General features: G+C 41.6%; 1 protein-coding gene across 5 annotated transcripts in view; it reads left to right on the plus strand.

Moving 5' to 3' along the window:
• The window catches only part of MRTFB (myocardin related transcription factor B), a 67305-nt gene that overhangs the window by 13973 nt on the left and 30888 nt on the right, over positions 1-22444 (plus strand). For 3 of the 5 annotated variants that reach the window (XM_054516621.1, XM_036392565.2, XM_036392562.2), the window contains exon 3: positions 2915-3088. In XM_054516621.1, coding sequence (XP_054372596.1) covers positions 2935-3088 — 154 coding nt within the window. In that variant the 5' untranslated portion in view covers positions 2915-2934. Of the gene's footprint in view, positions 1-2914; positions 3089-13527; positions 14082-22444 lie in introns of those variants that run through there. The other 2 variants (XM_054516622.1, XM_036392566.2) reach the window with 2 other exon arrangements.

The raw sequence follows: 22444 nt of genomic DNA on the forward strand, positions 1-22444 counted from the left end.
ATGCAGCAGTGTAAAAATACATTTACAGAGATGTTTGCAGATGTTTTTTGTCCTCATTTATTTCTTTTTTGTTTGATTGTTTGGAAAGATATTTATTAAAGTTATTTTTAAGTTCCTAAATTAGTTTTTTCAATCAATAAGGAAAACCTTATGCCAAAGGCAAACTATTAATTTCATGATGCCAAGTTCAGGAGTTGTCTTCAGAAAGTTGAACAGCTGAATGAATTCTTTATTAGATTCTAATAAAACAAGAGATAAGAATCAAATTAATTGTTTATATTTTATTATTGTAAGTCTCCAATTTGCCATCTTTATAATAGTTTTTAGAAGTTCTGTTTGATGATTCAGTAAGGAGCTGTAAGAATCCTAGTGTATCTATGCCAGATGTTCATGATGTAGGTCACTGTTTTTTTTCCCCCTACAAAAAACCCTGGAAATGTTGGGTGGAGATGTGTGTTTTCCATTTTGGGGAAGGTTAAGAGAATTTGTTGTTCTTAGCTCAGAAATATTTCTGTAGTCTGATACAGCAGCAGTTCATAAGTAATAACAAAAAGAAATGAGAGCAAAATGTGATTTGAGATACGAGTGAAGAATTTGAGGAATTTAGACTTTCTGGGAATAATGGAGTGTCTTTTGTTCAAAGATTATGTAGCAACATAGCAGTAGGGTTGTTCTAGAGTTAAAGGATCATTTGAGAACATACCTGGGTTTTTAGCAGCCTGTATAAAAGATTTAGGAAAAGGGAAGTGCAGTATCTGAGACTCTACTGTGAATTGGAAAGTTTAAAATTAGGGTTAGATTTCTGCACTGGAGAACTTTGGATTTAGAGGTTTCCTAATGATGATGTTCATGTACTGTATGAAACCACAGTGAAAATAGGGCCCTGAGAGTCATGCTCAGCAGGAGAAGAAATTCAGTGTGAAGCAGAGGGGCAGAGCATTCATGCTGAGGTTACCCAAAGGTGGTGAAATCACTTGCTTTGGAGATTTTCAGAAGCTGACAAGGCAAGTTCCTGAGAGCTGGTAATCTCATGAGATGTGGGGATGGACTAGATGACCTCCAGAAGGTCCCTTCCAACCTGATCTCTTAACGTTCATACCACAGATCAAGCACATTTTGTGTGGGAAGTCAAACTTATTTTGAGTTGTGCTGCTGTGCTCAATCAACATCATTTAATTACATGCTGTGTTCTCAGTTGGAGAAACCCACATTTGTGTACATTCCTGAAATAAAAATTAAGGGATGGACGTTACCGATTCCGCAGTGCGCTGTAGATGTGGTGAAAGTCAAGCTAGTTTCATTCAAAGCATGATGTTTACTTACCTGTCATGGGGAAAAAAATTAGTCAAAGCTAATCTGCAGCATAACAAATGCTGAGCCTTAGTACAAGAAGGTGTTTCTATTAATGTCAACTGGTTTAAAAGCATGAATACAGCTCACGTGGCTTCATCTCTTTGAAAAGTGACTCCAAGGCAACTCCTAACTAGTAAATTGTGGATAAAATGCTGTGAATATGAACAGATAAGCAGCTGAATTTTCAGTTAAATTCTGCTCTGAAGAGACCTGCTTGGTTAATAATGTACTTAATTTGTATGAGTGAGTGGGAGTTTGAGGAGAGTGTAATGTCAGGAAATCGAGTGAGAGCTGAGTAAATTATGCTTCTAGAAGCTAAGAACAAAGAAGAAAAATCTTGCATAACAGTAAGTTAATGTGTCTTCATTTAATGTGAGAGCTCCAGTTGGTAACTAGGGAAAATAATGAAAAATATGCACTTAACCATGATAATTGTTCTGTTTAGGTGTATATCAAGCAGTACTTGCTTATATTTCTTATTTTTCAATTCACACTTTCAGAACACGATTCTCTACTCTTTTGTAGTGTAGGCCATTCTTTGGTTTGTCATCTTGGTTTTTTAAATATCATGTGAACACTTGAAATATTTTGGTATTGATCATTGAAACATATATTGCATTTTCAAAATTCTGAATACGCACCCCAACACATGTGGTGTTTATATTCAGAATATTTGAAGTTTAAGGCTGAGTATGGCTAGCAGTTGTGGTTTTTAAGAAAAATAATTTTAAATTAACAAAAAATCTCACAATAACAAGACATTTCCTCATTTTTGTGGATCTGAGTTGTTAATATTTCATATCATTCAAGTTTCCAAGAGTCCAGGGATAGGACTTCATTGACATCCATATTGATTTATTGAAATTTTAATGACTTGATAGTTCTGTGAGGTATAAAAAGCCTGTACCAGTAATTCATACTTCTGTCTCTCCTTACTGTAGATTAGGTACTAAACTAATGATAGAAAGGAAGGCTATAGTAAATTGACTTTTCTTCTACTATTCAATAAGTAGCTAGTGTGCAGTAAAATTAATTTTAAAATATTCATGGCCAAAAGTCTTCCTTACTGGGGAGAATGAGGATTAACTAGTTCTGATATACTCCTTTGGTGATGTGAAGTCCTCTATAAATACTGACGTTGATTTGGGATCTGAAGGAGAGTTGTGTAGCGCTTCAAAATATGAAAAGCCATTTGTATGTTAGCACAACATATAAATTCAGCATTCTCTAATAGAAGCTATTGGGAAAAGGGGATGTTGTGCTGATACGCGGGTGGGGACGCAGGATGGGGCACAGGAGCTCCGGTGAGGGTGAACACGGGGTGATGTTTCTGTCAGTGTGAGCGGAGGAACTGTCCTGCTTTCTGTTGAATTGCCTCTGAATCCATTCCCTGACTGTATTTTTGCCAACGCCGAGATCAGTAGGTAATGTCCTTAATTCTGAAGCTGAACTGTGGTGCGAAGGAACTGCCCACAGCCCAGATGCGAAGGCAGAGCAGTGTGTGAAGCGTTTGTCGGTGCTGCCGGAGCACAGAGTGACCAGAGCCGCGTTGTTTCCGCAGAGCGCCGAGGCGAGCCCAGGATGGAGCCCGCGGGGCCGGCGGACGCCGAGGACGAGCCCGGGCCCCCGGCGCGGCTGGCGCCCAGCCCGCACAGCGAGGCCGTGGCACACGAGCTGCGGGGGCTGTCGCTGCAGCCCAGCCCCTGCCTGCCGCCCCTCACCGAGCGCAAGAATGGTGAGTGACGGGTGACCGAGTGCCCGGGGGGGACCGGCCGGGGACCGCGAGGGACCCTCCCCGCCCGCTCTTACCGCGTCCGGGTGCTGCGGGATGCTGGGAAGGCCATGCCGGGAGCTTCACCCGCCAGGGCGGCTCTTGGAGCAGCAGCAGGCACTCTGGAACCTGCAATGGACTTGAGCAGATGTTTAAGTTTTAGTTTAAAAACTGCACCTGGTGTATACTACAAGTATTGATGAAATATTTTTGAGAGTTGTATTATTATCAGACAAAAAGGGATAATTTTCAATAATGGGGTTTTTTTCTGCATCAATAATACGTAGTTTATGTTATCTTACAAATTTTAATTCAATATTAGAATACTTCTGGAAAATTTGTTTTTTCTTAGTTTCCTGTAAAACTGAAATGGATGAGGTGGGTGTCTGTGTCCTGTCAAACCTCCAGAGCAGCTAAACTATTGCTCATCTATAAGTTCAGATTTAGTAAGTTGGGTTAATTTGGCTAGAAACAATTTTTTGTAGAAATGATGACAGTCAGAAGCAAATTTGAACTTTGAACTTGATGGATTCACATTTAAAGTAGTTCTAATAATTTAGTATTTTTACTTTTTACCAAAAATTGGATATTTGCAAGAGTCACTACTTTATAAAGTCTGTAAGCGTAAGAGATTGCAGTTCACAGAAATACAGTGGCACTTTAAAAAATTCTGAAATGTTTAAAGGTATTTTTTTGGTAGGATATTTTTATGCAGGAAGCATTATGCTTACTGGGAGCTCTGGTAGTGATCCTTTAAACCTTTTGTTTACTTGAATGAGTCTTTTGGCAGTAGTCCAGTAGGAGGCTGAACTGTTCTCGTGTTGTTCTGCAGTGTTGTTAAGCTGACTTGCACAAGTTAGTACAGAAACTGTGTTTCCAGCTTTTCCAATGTCACTGCAAGGGTAGGAGGCTTCTGCTCTGGTTTGGTTTTGTTTACCATGGAGGTAATCACAGCATGCCTGGGTGAGCCAGCAGTCACTGGAGCTGTTACTCCCTTCTCCTTTTTCACATTTTCCTCCTCTCCCCTGCCCTCTGCCCCAGAGATCCCAGTCCCAGAGCAAAGCAGGAGTAAGATTTGGGTGAGCAGAGCTCGGTGGGTTTGCTGCAAATTCTCATGGTTAGGTTAAGCTCCAGTGGAATTACTGTCCCTTGAGTTTACAAAGGAACATTTATATGCTGTGCCAACTCTGTCAAAGAGGTTTTAACTTCCAACAGAGGATCAATAACAAAACAGTTGGAGTGCATTAGCAGCTTAAGATTTTCTAGTCACTTATTACATGCAGGTATTTACTCCCTGAACAAAGACAAATGGATAATTTTGGGAGGTGGATGTTATATGTCAGTTTCCTGGACTGTCATAATTTTAAGGTTCTCCTATTTCATTTGAGCTGTTTTCAAGTTCTTGGCTGTGGGCAATACTAATGAAACTAATTTCAGGTTCTCATTAGTCTGCATCTTTCTGGATAATTAGGCAGTACACAGAGTGCATTGATCATGTAACCATATGCCCTGTGTATTGCAGTGGTTTTCCATGCCTGTTCTCTGGAGGCAACTCTTGCTCCACTTGCTAAAAAGCAGCAAAAGTTCCAATTTCATTGGTTCTGCTCTTCACACTTGCCACCTCCTGAGTGATGACAGAGATGTGTCTGTGATCTCATGACAGCCATGGGTGTACAGTCCCTCTCACGAGCAGTGGGCCTGGAGTCTGGGAAAAGGCTCTGCATTTGCATCCCTGCCTGAAGGAGGCCAGGTTGGGTCCAGGATGTGCTTTTAGGCATGATGCTGTGTCCTTAGGAAGGACAGCTTGGAGGAAGAGTGACATGGGTGAGGCTCTTTGGAAGCAGCAGGGAGAAAGAAGACTGATGCCTGGTGTTGAGTTGGGCTCTGGTGGAGGAAGCTGACAAGAGTCACAGCAGCGTGGCACGGCCCAAGTACCAGTCAGAACAATGTGCTGCCCACACACTGTACCACAGTTTCATGAGCTCCTGTCTGAGAGCCAGGAGGTGGCAAGGGAGGGAAGGATAGGCTGGCTGCTGCTGACAGCAGGAGGGTGGATGGGAATGATGCTGCCTGCAGCTTTCCAACCTGCTGTTTCAGAGCCAAATGATGGGAAGGGATTTTAGATACCATCAAAAAAAGGAAGCAGTGCATGGCCAGAGCTTTTTGCATGCTGAATTAATACTTTTGCAGAGCTGGTGAGCATGCCACTTTGCCTGGAAGAGGGAGCTGTGACGGGCTGGGTGTGAGGAGCCATGCAATCATTATTTCCAGGTACACATAAAATAGAAAGCTCCTTGTGTATTACAGCAGCCTCTCTTGGCTCTGCAGTGGCTTCCTTGACTATCTCATTGTGCCAAACTCTTCTTGTGACAGTGGCTACTAGTTTCTGAAAAAGAGACATGTAAGTTGCTCTTGTGCAGTTGTCATCCACAGGTAGGAGCCTGGTTATATTCCTGGAAAGATGAGTGGATAAGTGGCTGGCACCTGTCAGGGCCATTGAGTGCCCTTTGGCTCTGCATTTTAGCCATAAATCCTGTCAGAAGGAGTGTGTGCCCATTCCCTGCCCTTTGTGAGGTGTGGAGAAGCAGTTCTGTTCCAGGCAGTGGGATCTCTGAGGTGTCTGCTCCTCCAAGCTCACAGCTAGCACAGGAATGGGATTGCTTCTGCTTCCCTTTGGGCTTGTGCAACATCAGCTGGCGGAGGAGAGAAGGTGGTGCTGTGCCTCCCATTGCTGGCAGCAACTGTTCTCCAGCAGAATTGGGCTAACTGAGAGAAGAACCAAGAGTCTTGGATATTTTGTAGGAAAAAAGCCTTGGGACAGTGAACACCCTAAAGTAAAAGTAAGACTGGTAAAATCTCAATTAGGAGAAAGCAAGTGCCCCTGGCTGAGTAAGGACAGGGACACTCGGGAGCAGAGACCCTGAGGCACTGAAGGTCAGGTGGGAATTGCAGCTTCCTGTGGGGCTGCAGAGCTTGTGGGGTACTGTGGGGAATTCAGGGGAAGGTGGAACACACACACACACAAAACCCAGCACAAACCCAAACATAAACAAATACTCCAAATGGTGTATATTGAGTCCTCCTAAGGGACCAGTCAAGTCAGCTGGGAGACACAGTTCTTAAAATAACTGAATGAAATACACATCCCACTTAACCTAATGGTATTACTTAAATAAATTTGATGATCCAAGGGGTTTTTTCTGGCATCTAAGAGCTGTGGTGTATTAGTTTGCCTGTTATCTCTTATCTTCCACTCCTTCAGTATGTAGCACTGGTAATGTGCATTCCTGGCATAGTTTTATGGCTTCTGAACAAATTCTCAATCCTCTGTGCAATTAATAGATTTGAACTGCAATTTTGATATTAGGGAATCAGGTGAGATTTGGGACATTCTTCTGGCATCTGTGTATGACTGGTTTTTCTCCATTCCTCTAAGATCAGTGATTAGGTGTTTTTTTCCCTTGTAATGATATATGGGTAGGTCACTGTGCTTAGAATTTTTCTAGAGAGTGCTGGGAGAGACACAGTGTAGAAAAGATGGCTAGTGGAAAGACTAGAGAATAACAAATGGAAGACTTAGTTCTGATTAAAGTGATAGCTTGGCAGGGAATATAATTGAAAAATCATCTTAAATTCAGCAGTTTCATAATCACTAAGCTGAAAGCAATGAGATCTGGAAAACAGCATGCAGATATTCTGATTAACAGCACCACCACCAACAATAACATCAACAAACCGTGTACAGTGGTGGTCCAGAGAGGCTGTGCAATCTCCACCCATGGAAATACTAAAAATCAAACTGGGCACTGTCCTGGGCAAGCCTGTTCCAGCTGAGCCTGCTCCAGCAGGACTTGGGCCAGGGGATCTCAAGAGGCTGCTGCCAGCCTCAGTGATTCTGGGGTTTGTCTTTCCATTAAGGTTTTAAAAGCCCATGGAACATCCAATGCAAATATTCTGTTAAATAATCTTTGCTAAGAACATGCAGCATATTGTAATTAATATATATTTGTCTTTATGCTTTGGTTTTTTTGGTAGTGCTCTGGTTTTGGGGGGAGTTTGTTTTTGGGGTTTTGTTTGGTTTTTTAACATATCAGTAGGAAAAGCAGAAGTCCCTTGGTCTCCCTGTAAATATTTGAATGCCATCCTATCTGTTCCGAGAGGAGAGCGCAAACTGAGTAGGTACTGATTTCCCAGTAAGTCTGTCTTTGTCACTGGTACTGCCAGTTCCCACAATCCTAGCATTCCCAGGCCATCAGTCAGTGTCTACAAGGAACAATTTTCAAATATTAAAGCATGTGAAAAGACACACAAGCCAAAACTCAGAGATCTCTAGGGACTGTGACCTCTTAAATGGAATATATTCTGACATTTTCACAGGCTACATGAAAGAATTCCAGCAGGGTCATTCCATTTGGTAAACTTCTAAACAAACATTCCATCATTTTAGTTTGATTTATAGATATTATTTTTTTTAATTATCTGCTTATTGTGAAGAGATTAACACAGGAGACATGACCTGTGACTGACTCAATTCAAGGCATCTGGTATATGTGAAATCCTGTTTGAGGGCCTGGCATTTGAGTGATCACAGGAGATACAGAAAGCATGTTTTCCTTTAAAGAGATCACTTGATCAAACTGTCTTATTCTGACCTTTTTTCTTGAAATTCCTTGTGCATAACTAAATGCATAGCCAGAAAAGAATGTTGAGTTAATTTTAAATTCCATTGTATAATTGTTTTAATTTGTTAGAACTAAGTCCTAACTGCAAATGTTGTTGTTGAAGTACCAGTTTGTGACAGAGCCACTACAAGAAGGTGACAGGGAGCAAACAGAACTGGAGATTGGTGTGCAGCACTTATTATAGGCAACTTGTGCAAATCAGAGGTAGCACAGTGGATGACTAAATATTGTCCTCTACAGGATATATATATGCAGTTAAATGTAGATCTGTACAGTTAAGCATATACAAAAATGCACATTTTCATGTACTCTATATACACATTTTAAAAATATTTATTAATTTAGATGTGTATATGGGTAAGACCAAATGGAAGGTGGTTTTCATTTAAGCAGTGAACACTGCCAACATATGTCCTCCCTTAAAAGGAATTTGTGTGGGTTTTAGTGGGAGTAGAAGAACATGCAGACTTATAAATTTGACATCACTGTAAGTGGTATTTTTCTGGGAAGGGTGACTGAGGTAGATGGTGACCATTATTTGTGTTGTTTGGGTCTTTGTTGCCACAATGGTGGAGAATACAGGCAGAACAGAGCCCCCCCAAAACAATTTCCCTTAATTAATAATTTGAAGTAATGTTCTTAATGTTTACAGAAGTAATAAAATAAATTATTATAGGGATTATGTAAACTGATGCTTTAGTTTGTGTAGTCAGAGCACTATTTTCCTATGTGAAGAAATTATTACATCATGATCAAGAACTAGATTATCCTAACACAATATAAAGCACCAAGATATTCATCAAGGTGTATGTAAAGCCAAGGTGAAATAGATATTTGAGTAATTAGGCTTTTTTCCCACTTGAAAATGTTATTATGGTAGTGAAAGAGTTTAAACACCCAAGGGCATTTGGTTTGGTTTTGTTTTTCTTTTTGATGGGATTGCAAAGGAATGAGTTCCATATGATGTGAAGAGTTGGAATGTACTGTTAAAGCAATTGTTGCTTAGTTACTTGGTGTTTAATGAGGCTGTGAAGCAGCTCCCAGTCAGTGATGTCACTCAGCACATCACTGATGCTTCACCCAGATAAGGATTTGTTGAGAGGGGCAGACAGGCAGGCACTGGGGAGGTACCATGGGGCTCCATTGCTTCCTCCTGTACTTTGGAATTTTAGTTTATATCTACTAGACACTTCCACCTTTTAAATAACACTTTTGCTGTAGGCTGAAGGTTGGCAGAACACTTGGAGCCTGTGCTGCAGAAGAATGGAAGGAACAAGTGCTGATGACCTTAGATGTAAAGCAAATGTTTGTGAAAAACTTGTGCAATACGTTGCTCTTAAATGAGATTCTGGCTTGAAACTGACAGGAACTGACAGAAATGTTCCATTCTGAGGCCTTTTTTCTTCATTTCACCCACTCTTATGCAGTATATTCAACTGTAATTGAAATTCAAATGAGAGGTACTTCTGCCCTCTGAAAATAATGCAAATTCCAACATTTCATTTTCACTGAAACCAAGAGCTTGTTGTGTGTCTTTTACTTCAGCTTCTGGTTTGGATGCACTGATGCAGTTTGTAACAGAGTTCAAACCTGTGACTGAAAAATACCACCTGCGGGACTCAAGATTTTCTCTCAGCTGAAAGAGATACTTTGGTTTTGTTGTTTGATAGAAAACAGTCTCTCAGCCACAAGTTTTGTTTCTAGGTCATTATAGGTTTCTCTGTGATTCTCAGTTTCATTTTGCTATTTGTAATGTTAAAAACAGCTCATTTGAAACAGGTACATGCTCAAATTGCAGAGGTTTTATGTCCAATGTTTAGTTTGGAAATGAGTAGTTCTCTTTATTACAAAACATTCTCTATTTAAATAGTCAGCAGGAGAAAGAGAAGATGAAAAATTTGCAATTTGAAAAAGTTTTTTGCCTGTTCTTAACAATGTCATCAATTTCAAATGACAATCCAAATTCCAGCTCACTTTTAGACACTGAACAACTGAACACAAAATCATTTCAAACTCTGAGGGGAGTTTTAAGATCCCAAGCTTTTTCTGTCCCTGATTTAAATTGTGTAATTCATGGGTTGTTCTATTAACTGTATTACTGCTAAAATAAAGAGTAGCCAAAGAACAAACAAGTTGCTGTTGTTTCACTAATACTTACACTAGAGGATTTTTTGTGGTAGGCCAAAACGGGTGATTTGAAGGGCAAGGTGTTAAGTTCCCACCTGTAAAGTCACAATTTCTTTTCAGAGAAATATGGAATAGGGTCCCTTAAAACCAACAACAAAAGTAACTGAAATACAAAGCAGTTTTTATCTGTCAAAACAATCTTCAAGACAGGTACTGCCCAAACACAGGCAGCGTGTTCAGTGTATCAGTGTGGTGGTAGTGGTTCATGACAGAAATTCTGCTATTTCATAAGAGCTTAAAAAATTACCATCAGATTTGAAAGTGCATGAGTAAATCTGAGGAGTCACTGTGGTGCTTTAGCAGTCACAGGTAAGAACATGTGTAAAACTTTCTCGAGGAGCTCCAAATTTATTTCATTGGGCAGGGAAGAAGGAATCCTTAACTGGCAGGGGGTGAGCACTGGGGGCAGCAGGCAGCAACTGCCTTGGTTCACATGGGACCTGCTCGTGGAACACCTGGGTACTGGTAGTGAGCAGGTGAATTTGGACTGGAACGTGCCAGAGGTGTTTCTGTTCCTTCCAGTACAGCTCTTAGGAATGCAGACCAAGTCCATCATAGGAACGAGCACTTTTCCCATGTGGCAGTGCTGTGGAGCTGGGAATTGTGAGATGCCTCCAGCTGCCTGTGAAGCTGTCCCAGCGTTTTAGGCTTTTCCAACAGACATGTTGAGATGATGATTAGTTTTTCTTTGAAGCCTTATCACTAAAAATGTAAGAACTATATTGTTGCACACTCAGATAACCAGTAAAACCAAGTTATCAATTGAGCTTGGATTAAGGTATATTCAAGACTGCTGGGAAAACAAAAGGTTGTTGGAACAGGAATATTTTTTTCATTATGTGGGAGATAAATGTTATTCTTCATGCAGGGATTTAAGAGAAACTTATCCCTGAGCAGAATATCCAGATATTCTCCATATTCACAGTATAACTGAATCTGGGGCAGAACTATTTCCTTCTTCAAATGCATCTTTTCTTTGTCTTCATTTGTTATGTCTGCCCTCACCCAACTATTCCATATTGTATAGCATTTATTGGCAACAGCAGTATTTGGTTACATGAAAAATACACAGCATCATTTTGGCCTTTCATCTTTCCTAGTCTGTACAAGAATTTCCTCATTCTTATTTTTCATAAATTCTGTAATTCCTGCCTTTTATACTAAGGATTTTTCATGTTACTGTTGAGATTTTGATCAGCCTTTTCATCTCTGTGTTGACCTTGTATTGAACTAAGAGGTGAAATTGAAGCAAAATATGAGGTATAACTTCAAGTAGCTGAAGCATAAGCACATTGATCTGCTGTGGGGTGGCTACCCTTGGAAAGGGGGAGGAGTGGATAGCACCAACTCCTGCCTAAGATCAACTTTTTGAACAAGAGAAATGCTCCTGAAGGCTTGAACTGCTCCCACCCAGCTGCTGTTACTGTGGTCAGCTTTCACCTGAGCACTGGGCACTCTCAATTTATATAAAGCACTGTAAAGGGATAGGAATGGATAGAACTTCCTTCAGAAATATGGTGTTTGAAGAAAAATGTCCTCCTCTGGCATCTTTAATTACACACTTCCTCATTAGGGCATGGAATTTTTTAATTTCAAAATACTGTTTTCTGAATCATTGGGAAATCAGAGTGTATGAAGTGCACTGTACCCTTTTCATAAAACAATTTATGCTGTTATATATTGTTACACTGTTAGAATATAATTTATCAATCCAAACAATTAACTTCTCTCTTACAAGAGAGAAATGTGGAGTACATACAAAATGGTACAAGAAAAATGTGGAGTTATAATCTGTTATATCAGTAAGTGTGTAATATTCTGTTTATTGACTGTGTCAGAGTTTAATGTGTGTTTAAGTAGTCTGTGTTTGTATTCTGCTTGTCTGATTTTATTTTCTGAATGTGTGGAGTTTCTCAACAGTAGTTTTGTTTCTTATGCACAGTAAGTGTTCAGCTGCAGGCAGTGAGGAAGTTAATTTGATTTATGAAGGAGCTTTTCCACAGTATTTTTTCCTTGTTTTCAGTAAAAATCACTGCAAAAGCAAATGTATTGGAATAGTCTGTAACTTGTATTTAAGCAGAACATAATTTAAGCTGATAATTTTTATACAAATGATGTGCAGACAACTGATTTTTAGGCTGGGAGAGTGGCCTCAAATCATTCATGCTGCAAAGAGTTTTTTGCCTGTTATTGTCAGCTCCTTACATGTCAAGAGGTTGCTAAAGCCTGGTGAGCTCACTCCTCCTTGGAGGGTGCAGTTCTGAGCAGATCTAGGTCTCCTTCTCCCAGCAGCAGGCAAACAGGGAGAGGCTTCCAAATCTTGCTGGGCCAGGCAGCTTCACAGCCCGTGGTGTCACTTGCACTGGGAGTCAAGGTGAACAGTCAGTGCTCAGTGGCTGTCTTGTAGAAAGATCCAGAGAGGAAAAGATGGGGTTTTTTTCCTAGTTTCCACTTCTAAAAATTCTGTATCTCAATGTATGTAGGTATTTTCAAATCTGATTCTATGGAAGTGAAACATTTTATCTGAATGGAGATATCCTCTATAATTTCAGGTTGAAGGATTTAAAATACAAAGTAGAGGTGTGGAAAATGTGTGCAATGATAGCATTTTTAGGCCAAAGGGAAGGGAAAATACACCTGCCAGAATTCCTAGTTGACATGTAGAGACTCTTAAACATTATGTATAGTTTCTTTTCTCTAAGTACAGGAAATGAAATGCAGACTTGTCTGCTGTTCCCTTATGGCCAATGCCAGGTAATTAGAGGGGATCCATTTCCCTGAAATCTTCCAGGTTGACACTGAAGTTGATGACTCATGTAAGATAAATGGGATATGCTGCAGAGACTGGCAGATCAGAAGCTGTGGGAGGAAATACTCCTGGAACTGTTGGGAATAATGAGATGTGTAACTAATGCAAAAAGGAAAATAATAAAATACTCGGGGCTTAGATTTTTACAACAAGGAACAGAGGCTCTCATACTGCAGGAATGGCATGGAAATAATCACTGGTTTTCCCAGTTACCTCTGCTAGGTACATGTCTCTGGAACCAGTCCTGGGGTTGATGGGTGCGAAGGTTCCTTAACATAACTATAACATTTTCAAATGCCGCTGTGCAGCTTTGTTTACGGGTGAAACTTAATGAGTAATGAATGTGCCGGTCAGGCAAAGATGAAATATTTCTGCTGCCTGCAGCAGTGTTCTGAGGAGTGGGGGCAGGGAAAAGGAAGGGGGGAAAGGGAGAGGGACCTCAGCAGTAGTTTGTCTTAGGTATCAGCGAATGCTCTCCAGCAACTGCTGGATTTATTTTTAACCGCTTGACTCATTCTTTGTCAGATGATTGACCACCGAGCTGCACATTGAACACCAATGTGCAGAGGAAGCGAGCGTAACTCCAGGCACAGGAGGAGTGTCTGCCTGGGAGGAGAGGCGGGCTTTGGGAGTTCGGCTTCACATGCTCGGTGCCCGCGCTGAGAGCGGGCTGCGGGCTCGGAGCGGCCACAGCCAACTGAGCCGAGCCGGGCTGGGCTGAGCCGAGCCGGGCCGGGCCGAGCCGAGCAGAGCCGAGCCGAGCCGAGCCGAGCCGAGCCGAGCCGAGCCGAAGCTGGCCGGACTGAGCCGAACCAGGGTGGGCTGAGCCGAGCCGAGCCGAGCCGAGCCGCAGCTGGCCGGACTGAGCCGAACCAGGGTGGGCTGAGCCGAGCCGAGCCGGACTGAGCCGAACCAGGGTGGGCTGAGCCGAGCCGAGCCGAGCCGAGCCGAGCCGAAGCTGGCCGGGCTGAGCCGAACCAGGGTGGGCTGAGCCGAGCCGAGCCGAGCCGGGGCAGCGCCATGGGCGGCGCGGCGGTGCCCGGGCTGCTGCTGCCGTAGGAGCCCGCGGCCGGCCCCGTGCGGAGCGCGCTGCACCGCTGCCCACCGCGGCCTGCGCTTTTTCGGTGCTGGATGTTGCCATTCTAAAGGATTCCCACCATGATCGATAGCTCCAAGAAACAGCAGCAGGGCTTTTCCGAGATCTTACCTGCAGGAGATCTTAAGCCACTGAAGGAGAAGGAATGCCTTGAGGGGAGCAGCCAGAAAAGTCTCAAGGAAGGTCAGTCACTTGCTGCTTGGGAGACAGAGAATGCAGAAGTCCTGGGCACATTCAGTTCACCAGCATGCCTGATGTAATGCTATAGGTCAGAAAGAGTTTTTGTACATTAAATGAGGTATTGTTTTCCCTCTGAAAAAAAAAAAAAAACCTCTAAAAGCTGAATTTATATTTTACTTGAGACTAGTAAAATAACGATGATGATAGCTTGATAGGAATTGTAGTATGAAGAAAAATGAGCAATCAGGTAGTCTTTTCAGGGTATTATTTAGTGCTGAATTAATGAAGGACTCTGAAATTGTCCTGTAAATATTGCACAAAGTGCTTCAAAATGTCTCTATTGAAATACATTTAACGAAATAAACATCATTAAATATGGCATGTCAAAATAAAACCCCACACACCTTTAGTATTAGACATATTGTTACCTCATTTGCAACAGTGCTTTTCTCAGCTCTTTTCTTTCTTTGGAATTCTGTTCTCCTCTCACACTTTAAATTAAATTTGATTCTGGTTTTGAGAAGTGTGCTTTTCAAACCACATTATGTCTTTTTAAATTATTAGATTTCAACTGGGCGTTAAATTGATAAAATGCACGGGCATTAGTTTTTAAAATAGCAGTAGTTTGAGAATATTTGGAATATCATTCAAAGCTGACAAGTAGAACTATACGGGATTCATTTAAAGTAATCTCTGTTAGGCTGAGGCAGCAATGCTGCTGAGACAGGGAAATGTTGTTACTCCTGCGGGCAGGGCTCTGCCCGCTGGCCGGGGTGAAGGAGGAGAAGGCAGAGACCTCTGGAGGGCGGCTGCCAGCCCTGCCCAGGGCCGTCTGGCACAGGGGGAGTAACACACCAGGCTCTTGCAGCTCTGGGCTCAACTCCAGCTGCTTAATCAATAGGACACAAACTGTGTTTGTAGTAGACAAAATTCCTGCTTTCCTTTCACAGCACTCTGCTTTGGCTTTTCCTCCAGATATCTCTGGATTGTCTGGTGATTCAGAGATTTCTCCCTTGGTGTGGTGGGAAGAGTTCTATATGAGATCCTGCCTTTTTCAGAATTTAAATGCTGGGTTTGTTTGGGGGTTTTGTTAATTTCTTTTTTAAATTTGGACCTTAATAGTGTTTAAATTTGGCAAAAAGATAGCCCATATTCAGTATTAAATTCAGTACCTGACAGGTTAGTTTAATGCCCCCATTACTTAGCTTTAAGTTTGAGCTTGAGAAAGCCCTGATCTTTGTGCAGTGTTCTGGTCCTGAAGGTGTGTTGGTGATCAGGAAGGTACTGAGAGCTTGGGAAGGTACTGAGAGGTTGAGGGTTGCTGCCTGTGGCAGTGGCTGAGAGCAGAACAGTTTTGCCTCCTTTGTGGCAGGGAAGTCCTGACTGGGAGACAGTGATGAAAGAAAGGGCCAGCAGTGCCTCTGGCTCGGGGTGGTTTTGCCTCCCAGCTCAGAGCAGCCCAGTTAAAGCCCTGCTGCTGCTGAGGCTCTGGGGACAGCAGCGACAGAGAAGGGAGCCAGGAGGGTCAGAGGGGTGGGCAGTGATGTAGGAAAGAAACAAAACCTGTCTGGGGTAAGCTACCAAAAAATCAAGTGCAGAAAAACATGGCAAAGCCAGCAGGGTGGGTACTGTAGGTGGGCTGATGAGTAACCACAGTAATGATTATCTTCAGGCCTCTTCAAGCATGTCAGTTATGGAGAAAGTGGATGAAAGAATGTACATTACAGTAATGATGGTCTGTCAGAGTAGCAAAAAACCTGCAATTATGGGATACTCTGCCAGTCTAAATTCATTAATATTTGAGAGCTTAAATTATTCACTGCATACAAGAAGATATGTTTTCCATAATCACTATCTTTGCTTCCTTTTCTGAGTTTTAGTACCTGTTCTCCATTTTCACTTTCCCCAGTAATCTGTCTTATTCTTTTATCTCTCCCAAGTTTGGCAATGTAAATGTGATTAAAATAATGAACCTCTTCTTGAGAGTTTGATTGACTACAGGATCTCCTCTTCCAGCCTTTCCTCCTTCTAAAGCTTAGAAAAACAATAATTTTCTTTCTTGTTGTATATAGAATGAATTATTGAAAACACTCCAAATCTTCTTGCTTTACATCTAGAGGGACTAAAACAGAGCTTCACATTTCCAGTTTGTTATGAAATACGTAGTTCAGACATTTTATAGATTTTTAAAAATTCAGTTGCAGTTGTTAGTTTAATCCTATTTAAATAATACTACAGGTAACAGATTTTACTTTTTTAAAAACATAAATTGTAGGACAACTTATTTTACAGAACAGTATCTTCTAAATTAGCTTGTGCCATTCTGTGTCTGTTTTTTTTGCCCTCCTCTTTTCTCCTCCTTTCTTCCTCCTTAAAATGATGTGGCTGGTTTTGCCAGGTGAATTCTCAAACGTTTCTTCCTTAGGACACAAAAATACTTAAAAATACGATATATGAATTAGAAAACTTGCAAAAATTAAAATGTAATTATGTAGAGATCCAATTCAAAAAGTGCCTTTGTTTCATAAGCTACTTTGCACAGGTTTAGTAAATGTAAAAATCCTGAGATAGTGCAGTGCTTATTTCAGCAATGAGTACCTTAAGAGAACTGCAAGGTGCAAATTTTTTTTACTTAGTATTTCTTTATAAGAAAAGGAATTTTTGATGGAAGCAAAACCAATAACACTGTCTTCAGCAAATTAATATTAAGGACATTAGCAGTTTAGATTGCAAAGCTGAACTTTTTTCTTTCCTTAGGCTATTGATACACATTATAGCACCCTGTAGCATGGGAGGAAATCCTTTTAATTATCCTACTTACTTCTTGTAAACAGCTCAGATACTATTGTTGCCTGTTGCCTTTTTTGTGAAAAAAGTTCTTACTTTTATCTGTCTGATAAAAATTACCTTTTGTATGAGCAAGGAACAAATATATTTTCTGTCTCTGAGGTCAGTCATACAGTGCTAACTAAACAGCTTTTTCAGAAATTCCTGTACCATTGACTCTACCTCCTGCAGCATCTTGTAGCACTGTCAAGTAAGCAACCAAAACATTTGGAAAATTCAAGTGAAAAGCCTTAAATATGCATACAGTTACTAAGGAATATTCAGTGCCATCAAACAGTGCATGTGTTAGGACCTGGGAGTATACCTGGACAGCAGATTGAAAGGTTTCCCAACAGCACTGGAGAGAGCTGAGGAGATCTTGTTTTATACCCTGAATTGTTTCAGTATAAAGATGGATGAGCTGCATGACTGTACAGAACTCCTGAAGACACAGTATTAAACTGGTGAAACAGATCAGTCTGGTGATTAGGTGGGATTTAAAAGGAGGCTGAATCCCAGTTTGTTTGCACCATATTTTTCATATCATATCTGAGTTTCAGAGTTACCAGTTGCCTGCAGGCTACTCTAATTTAGAAAAACTAGCCAGGAAGGAAATTTTATTTCCACCTTGAAACACAATTTCTTTCCGGGATTTGTAATGCATTTTCAGTTTACTGGTTTGTGAGGAACTGGAGACTGGCAAGTGCTGGAAACAGGATACAGGGTGCAATGAGTGGATTTCTCAGGTGTGCACTGGAATTGTCTTTGTGCTGCCTGAGTAACAGATTACCAGGTGTAGTCAGGAAGGATTTCTTCCCCTCATCCCTTGCAATCAAATCCATGTTGCATGAGAATTGTTTATTCAACAGACTTCCTGCTATTGCTGGCATGTTGAGTATTGATGATACTCTCGACCTCTTCTGCTCTCCTGCTCTGGCATGATAAAGATTCTTCTCTTGGTTTATTTGGGTTGGTTGGTTTTTATAAAGAAAAAGCTCTGAGTTGGGTTATCTGGTGTTTAGAGGTGTTTTTATGACCCCTTATCAGTGGTAATCCATCAGGTATGTTTCTTGAGACACAGATAATTAGAAAAATACTGGTGAAAAAAGTGTTATTCCTTTGTTAATAAAGGAAGCACTATAAATTCTGTGTAGTGATCCTGCGGGGCTGTGCTAAATTCTACCACCATAAACAGTCTCTTTAATGTCATGGGATAATTGGATGTCATAAAAGTAAATCAGCACTTACTCCACAGAATTTTCTTCTTCAGTGTAGCACTTAAATTAATAATAAATATATTGGAATACCATTATAATAAACACATGCTTAACTACTTCAATAAACCAAGACTACTATGTACTAATTTGATTTTGTATGTAATCTGTATACAATTAGAAGACGATGGTGGCTAACCAAGAAGAGCTTTTAAAAAACTTGCTATGGCAACTATAAGATTTCTTGAAGTTTTTATAGAAGGATTAGGAGTGCTGCTGCCAAGAGCCAGGGGTATTCCCATCCAGCCCTACCCTGCTTACTGCCAGCCTCTTTCTCCTGTTGGCATTAGGAGCCCAAAGTCAGTGGCTATTGCTGAAGAGCATTTCTTCCAAGGTGCCAGAGCACAGACCTGACAGGAGGCACCTCTGCACTGTGAAAGCAGCAGAAGCAGCTGGGGGTGGAGGGAGGCACAGACCATTGGCTTTTCATTGGTAATCCTGTGTTAGATCATATTGAGTTATGAAACCACTGTCTGCTTTGCTGCTCTGCTGGGGGATTCTTCTTTCCTGTCACATCCACCACAACACGTGGGAGCCTCAGCCTCCAGTGCAGGGTCCTCCCTAATGCAGCAACTTCTCCATCTCTGTGATCAGCTGGACTCACCCACTGAGCATCTGCAGAGTCTGGAGCTGTCTGCAGCAGAGGTGACTCAGTACCATTGCTCACAGCCCCGTTTGCAAGCAGGCAGCTCAGTGCAATCCACCTTGCTCTGCTTTGAATTGCTGTGTACTCTCCTGAGGTGGAGAATCTGCTTGGGTGTGCGTTTTGTTTGCTGTGCCTAGGAATAGCATGGACAATGAATGGAGGGGGCTTGGCTGGAAATCATCTGTCATCATTCTATGTAATACACTCCAAATTATCACAAAGGAAGCTGTAATAGATGTAGAATTTAAACTCAAGTTTCATGAGTCCCTTCACAGTACACTTTTTGGCTAATAGTAGTATTTGAGGAAATGCAGATTATTTTTAAAAAATCAGAGGTCTGCACTTAGCAGAGTAATACTTGCAGATTTAGAAAATGTTATTTTTAATATACTGAAGTTATGCAATTTTACAGAAAATGGTAATATAAGCTTTAGTTTGTTAAGACTTCTCACCCAACATGATAATGATTTTTCTCATTTTAAAGATGTAAACAGAATCATGAAAAGTATAGATTTTGCTTTTTACATATCCATGCATATATATATATATATTCATCCCAGCAGACATCCCAGTAATTTGTTTGAAGGCTTGTGTATATTCTGGCTGGTTTCTAAGCAACATGTTCCATAGCAGTAGGATACAATACAGATTGTCCTATATCCTAGTCATTTAAGCCTCTCAGCTAATGATATTGTTATAGTTCATATGTTTGTTTGAAACGTTGAGTTTACATGCAGCTCTCTTTGCCATCTAGGTTTTCATTTTCTGCTTTCAGTGGATGCTGGAACTGCTGGAAGCACTCATCTGAGCATCAGCACTGGCTGCAGACAAAAGCTTTAAATCACTGTGGTGTCATTTGAGAGATCTGGACGTCCTGCAGGGCTCCCCTCCAGAATTCTGGAGAGATGATCTGAAATGGCCCTCAGGAGGCTCCTCTCATGTACTTTACATTTACACAGTACATTTCTAAGCTGAAATGGAAGTATGACTGAATAATTGTTCAAAAATGAATATGCAAAAGAGCTGCTTCAGCTTTTCTTAATTATTTTGGATATAGTTTTAGCAGAAAAATCACTTATACAATAATGGAAAAAAAGAACATTAAAATTATATAACAAGCCAGTAAGGTTTGTTTGTTTTTTTTTAATGAAAGCAAGATAACTAAATAAAATAGCTCCTTTTTAAAATTAAATCCTGGCATACATGGAAGTTTTGAAGGCATTCACCCATGGTTAGATGATGTCTGATACTTTTTACAAGATGAATTTGTGATAAATTATTTTTGTTTTTAAATGCTGTTATTACCATCTTCAGGCTGATGGGGAACAAGTACCACAATTTAAAATGCATTTTATCTTAAAATTCCATACAACTTACTTAGAATAATTTCCAACAAATTAAAAGTAGCTATTTTCATGGTTTTCTCACCTCTCCTTCTTTGACATGCCATATAAATGAAGTTAACATTATATTACCAAATTTCTGACTTTGGACTGGTGGAATGTGTAATACCATGTGCAAACTACCATATTCCATAACCTTCCTGAATTATGTATCTTGCATATCACCTGCTCTTTCTTTTACTTACTACACAAAATATACTTTCTACTATTTTTATTTGCAGAACAAATATTAGTGGGAAAAATTAACCATTTTTTAATATATAGAGTACAATACCTCATCATAGAGCTGAGGGAGAAAGCTCAGGAGAAAGCAAAACCTATTTCTGGAAGATTAACCTAGCATAAAGTTAGGGTGTGTAGAAAATCCAGACCTTAGGATGTGAGCAGATGGGGTTTGGGGTGCAGGGCAGCAGTGCAGGATGCCCAGAGAGCACTCGGTGCTGTAGGACGTGAGCAGATGGGGTTTGGGGTGCAGGGCAGCAGTGCAGGATGCCCAGAGAGCACTCGGTGCTGTAGGATGTGAGCAGATGGGGTTTGGGGTGCAGGGCAGCAGTGCAGGATGCCCAGGGAGCACTCGGTGCTGTAGGATGTGAGCAGATGGGGTTTGGGGTGCAGGGCAGCAGTGCAGGATGCCCAGAGAGCACTCGGTGCTGTAGGATGTGAGCAGATGGGGTTTGGGGTGCAGGGCAGCAGTGCAGGATGCCCAGAGAGCACTCGGTGCTCAGGTTCTGCGGCTCTGGAGCTGCTGCCGTGTGAGGCTGTGTCACAATTCCAGGGCAGAGGTGATGCTGGGATCACTCCCGGTGGAATTCCCTGCTCTGTGCAGTGCCACACGCTGGTGACACCCTTGCCTTAAGGGTACAGCTGCTTCAGCCCAGGGGACACCTCTGTGTCCCCCCGCAGTGCCGGTGCCACTGCAGCCTCTGCGGGAGCCTCTGCCCGCTGTGCCCCAGCCTCCAGGGGGCACCGGCTGCACAAAAGCTGTTGGCAGCTGGCAGGAGGAAATGGAGGCTTTCAGTACCAGCTTTGCATTGAAAGGAAACGGCCGCGGTTCCAGCCCTGTCGGTTTCCATGGCAGCCAGCCTAGCAGCCTGCGCTGGAGTTTCTGCCGCTCTTGGAAATTTCCAAGGGGTTATGGAGGAATGCTGGACATTACATTTTCTCGTTTCCACTTGCAGTTTTAAGTGTTTAAATAGGTAATATCTGTTGGATTTTAACTTCAGGAGAATAATGAGATGATTACATACAGAACATTAAAAAAATCTCGATGTGTTGTTTTTCTTCTTGCTGCCATTTGAAAGGACTGTGTGGTGTCTTCTGGACCCTGTGTCCACGGCGAATTGTTTGTTTCAGCTGTGTAATTGGGAAATGACAACAACTATTTGCTGTTTCATAGTACCTTCTATAAAAAGATTAAAATTTGATCTTAAATTAATAGGCTATGTAATGGGCCATGTAATGAACTACGTTAGATGTGGAATTATTAGTGCTGGAACTGCTGGAACTGTGCACAATATGTGTTCTGGTTTTTTTCAAGGCAAGAAGCAGTGGTGAAAGCTTGTCAATCAGTGTAGATAGCATTGCTCCTGCAGGACAACTATTGATTTATTTTTGGCCTCTTTACATTCCAGTGCTTGTGATTATGTAGTACTACTTTGAGACTGCTCTTCTATAGGATACGCATTACAGATCCGTAACAGGAATCACTTGCTTAGCTCTGATAAAAGCTGTTTGTTGTGGGTGATTTAATAATACACATTATTTCACTCCTTCTGCCACTCACAGCAAGTAAAACATGCCCAGAGCACTCTGTTTGCTGCCTTTCCAAGGTGTACAGGACGTGCTGTGTCTCCTCAAGTGCCTGTTGGTGGCACTTCTGCTCCCACCCCCTGGAGCCTTCAGCAGGAGATTGAGGAGCTGCTGGTTCTGGTTATCCTCAGTCTCTGCCCCTTTGGGGCACATTGTGTGTAAACCAGAGCAGGACTCCTGGTGTGACAACAGGGCATTCATTGGCTTTATAAAAGTTGATCCTTTACAGGAATACACTTCCACATACCCAAGTGCATTGGTTAATGGATGAGCTCCCCTTTCTGCACCATCCTCTCCATTCCCTGGTCAGAAGTGTTGATTCCCTGGAGTGCTGACACTGGAAGGAGCTGGAGTGGAGCACCAGCCTCTGGCACTCAGCTTTTGTGCTGGCTAAACACTCTCCCTCCA

The sequence above is a fragment of the Molothrus ater genome, chromosome 16, assembly GCF_012460135.2.
Source record: "Molothrus ater isolate BHLD 08-10-18 breed brown headed cowbird chromosome 16, BPBGC_Mater_1.1, whole genome shotgun sequence".
NCBI lineage: Eukaryota > Metazoa > Chordata > Aves > Passeriformes > Icteridae > Molothrus > Molothrus ater.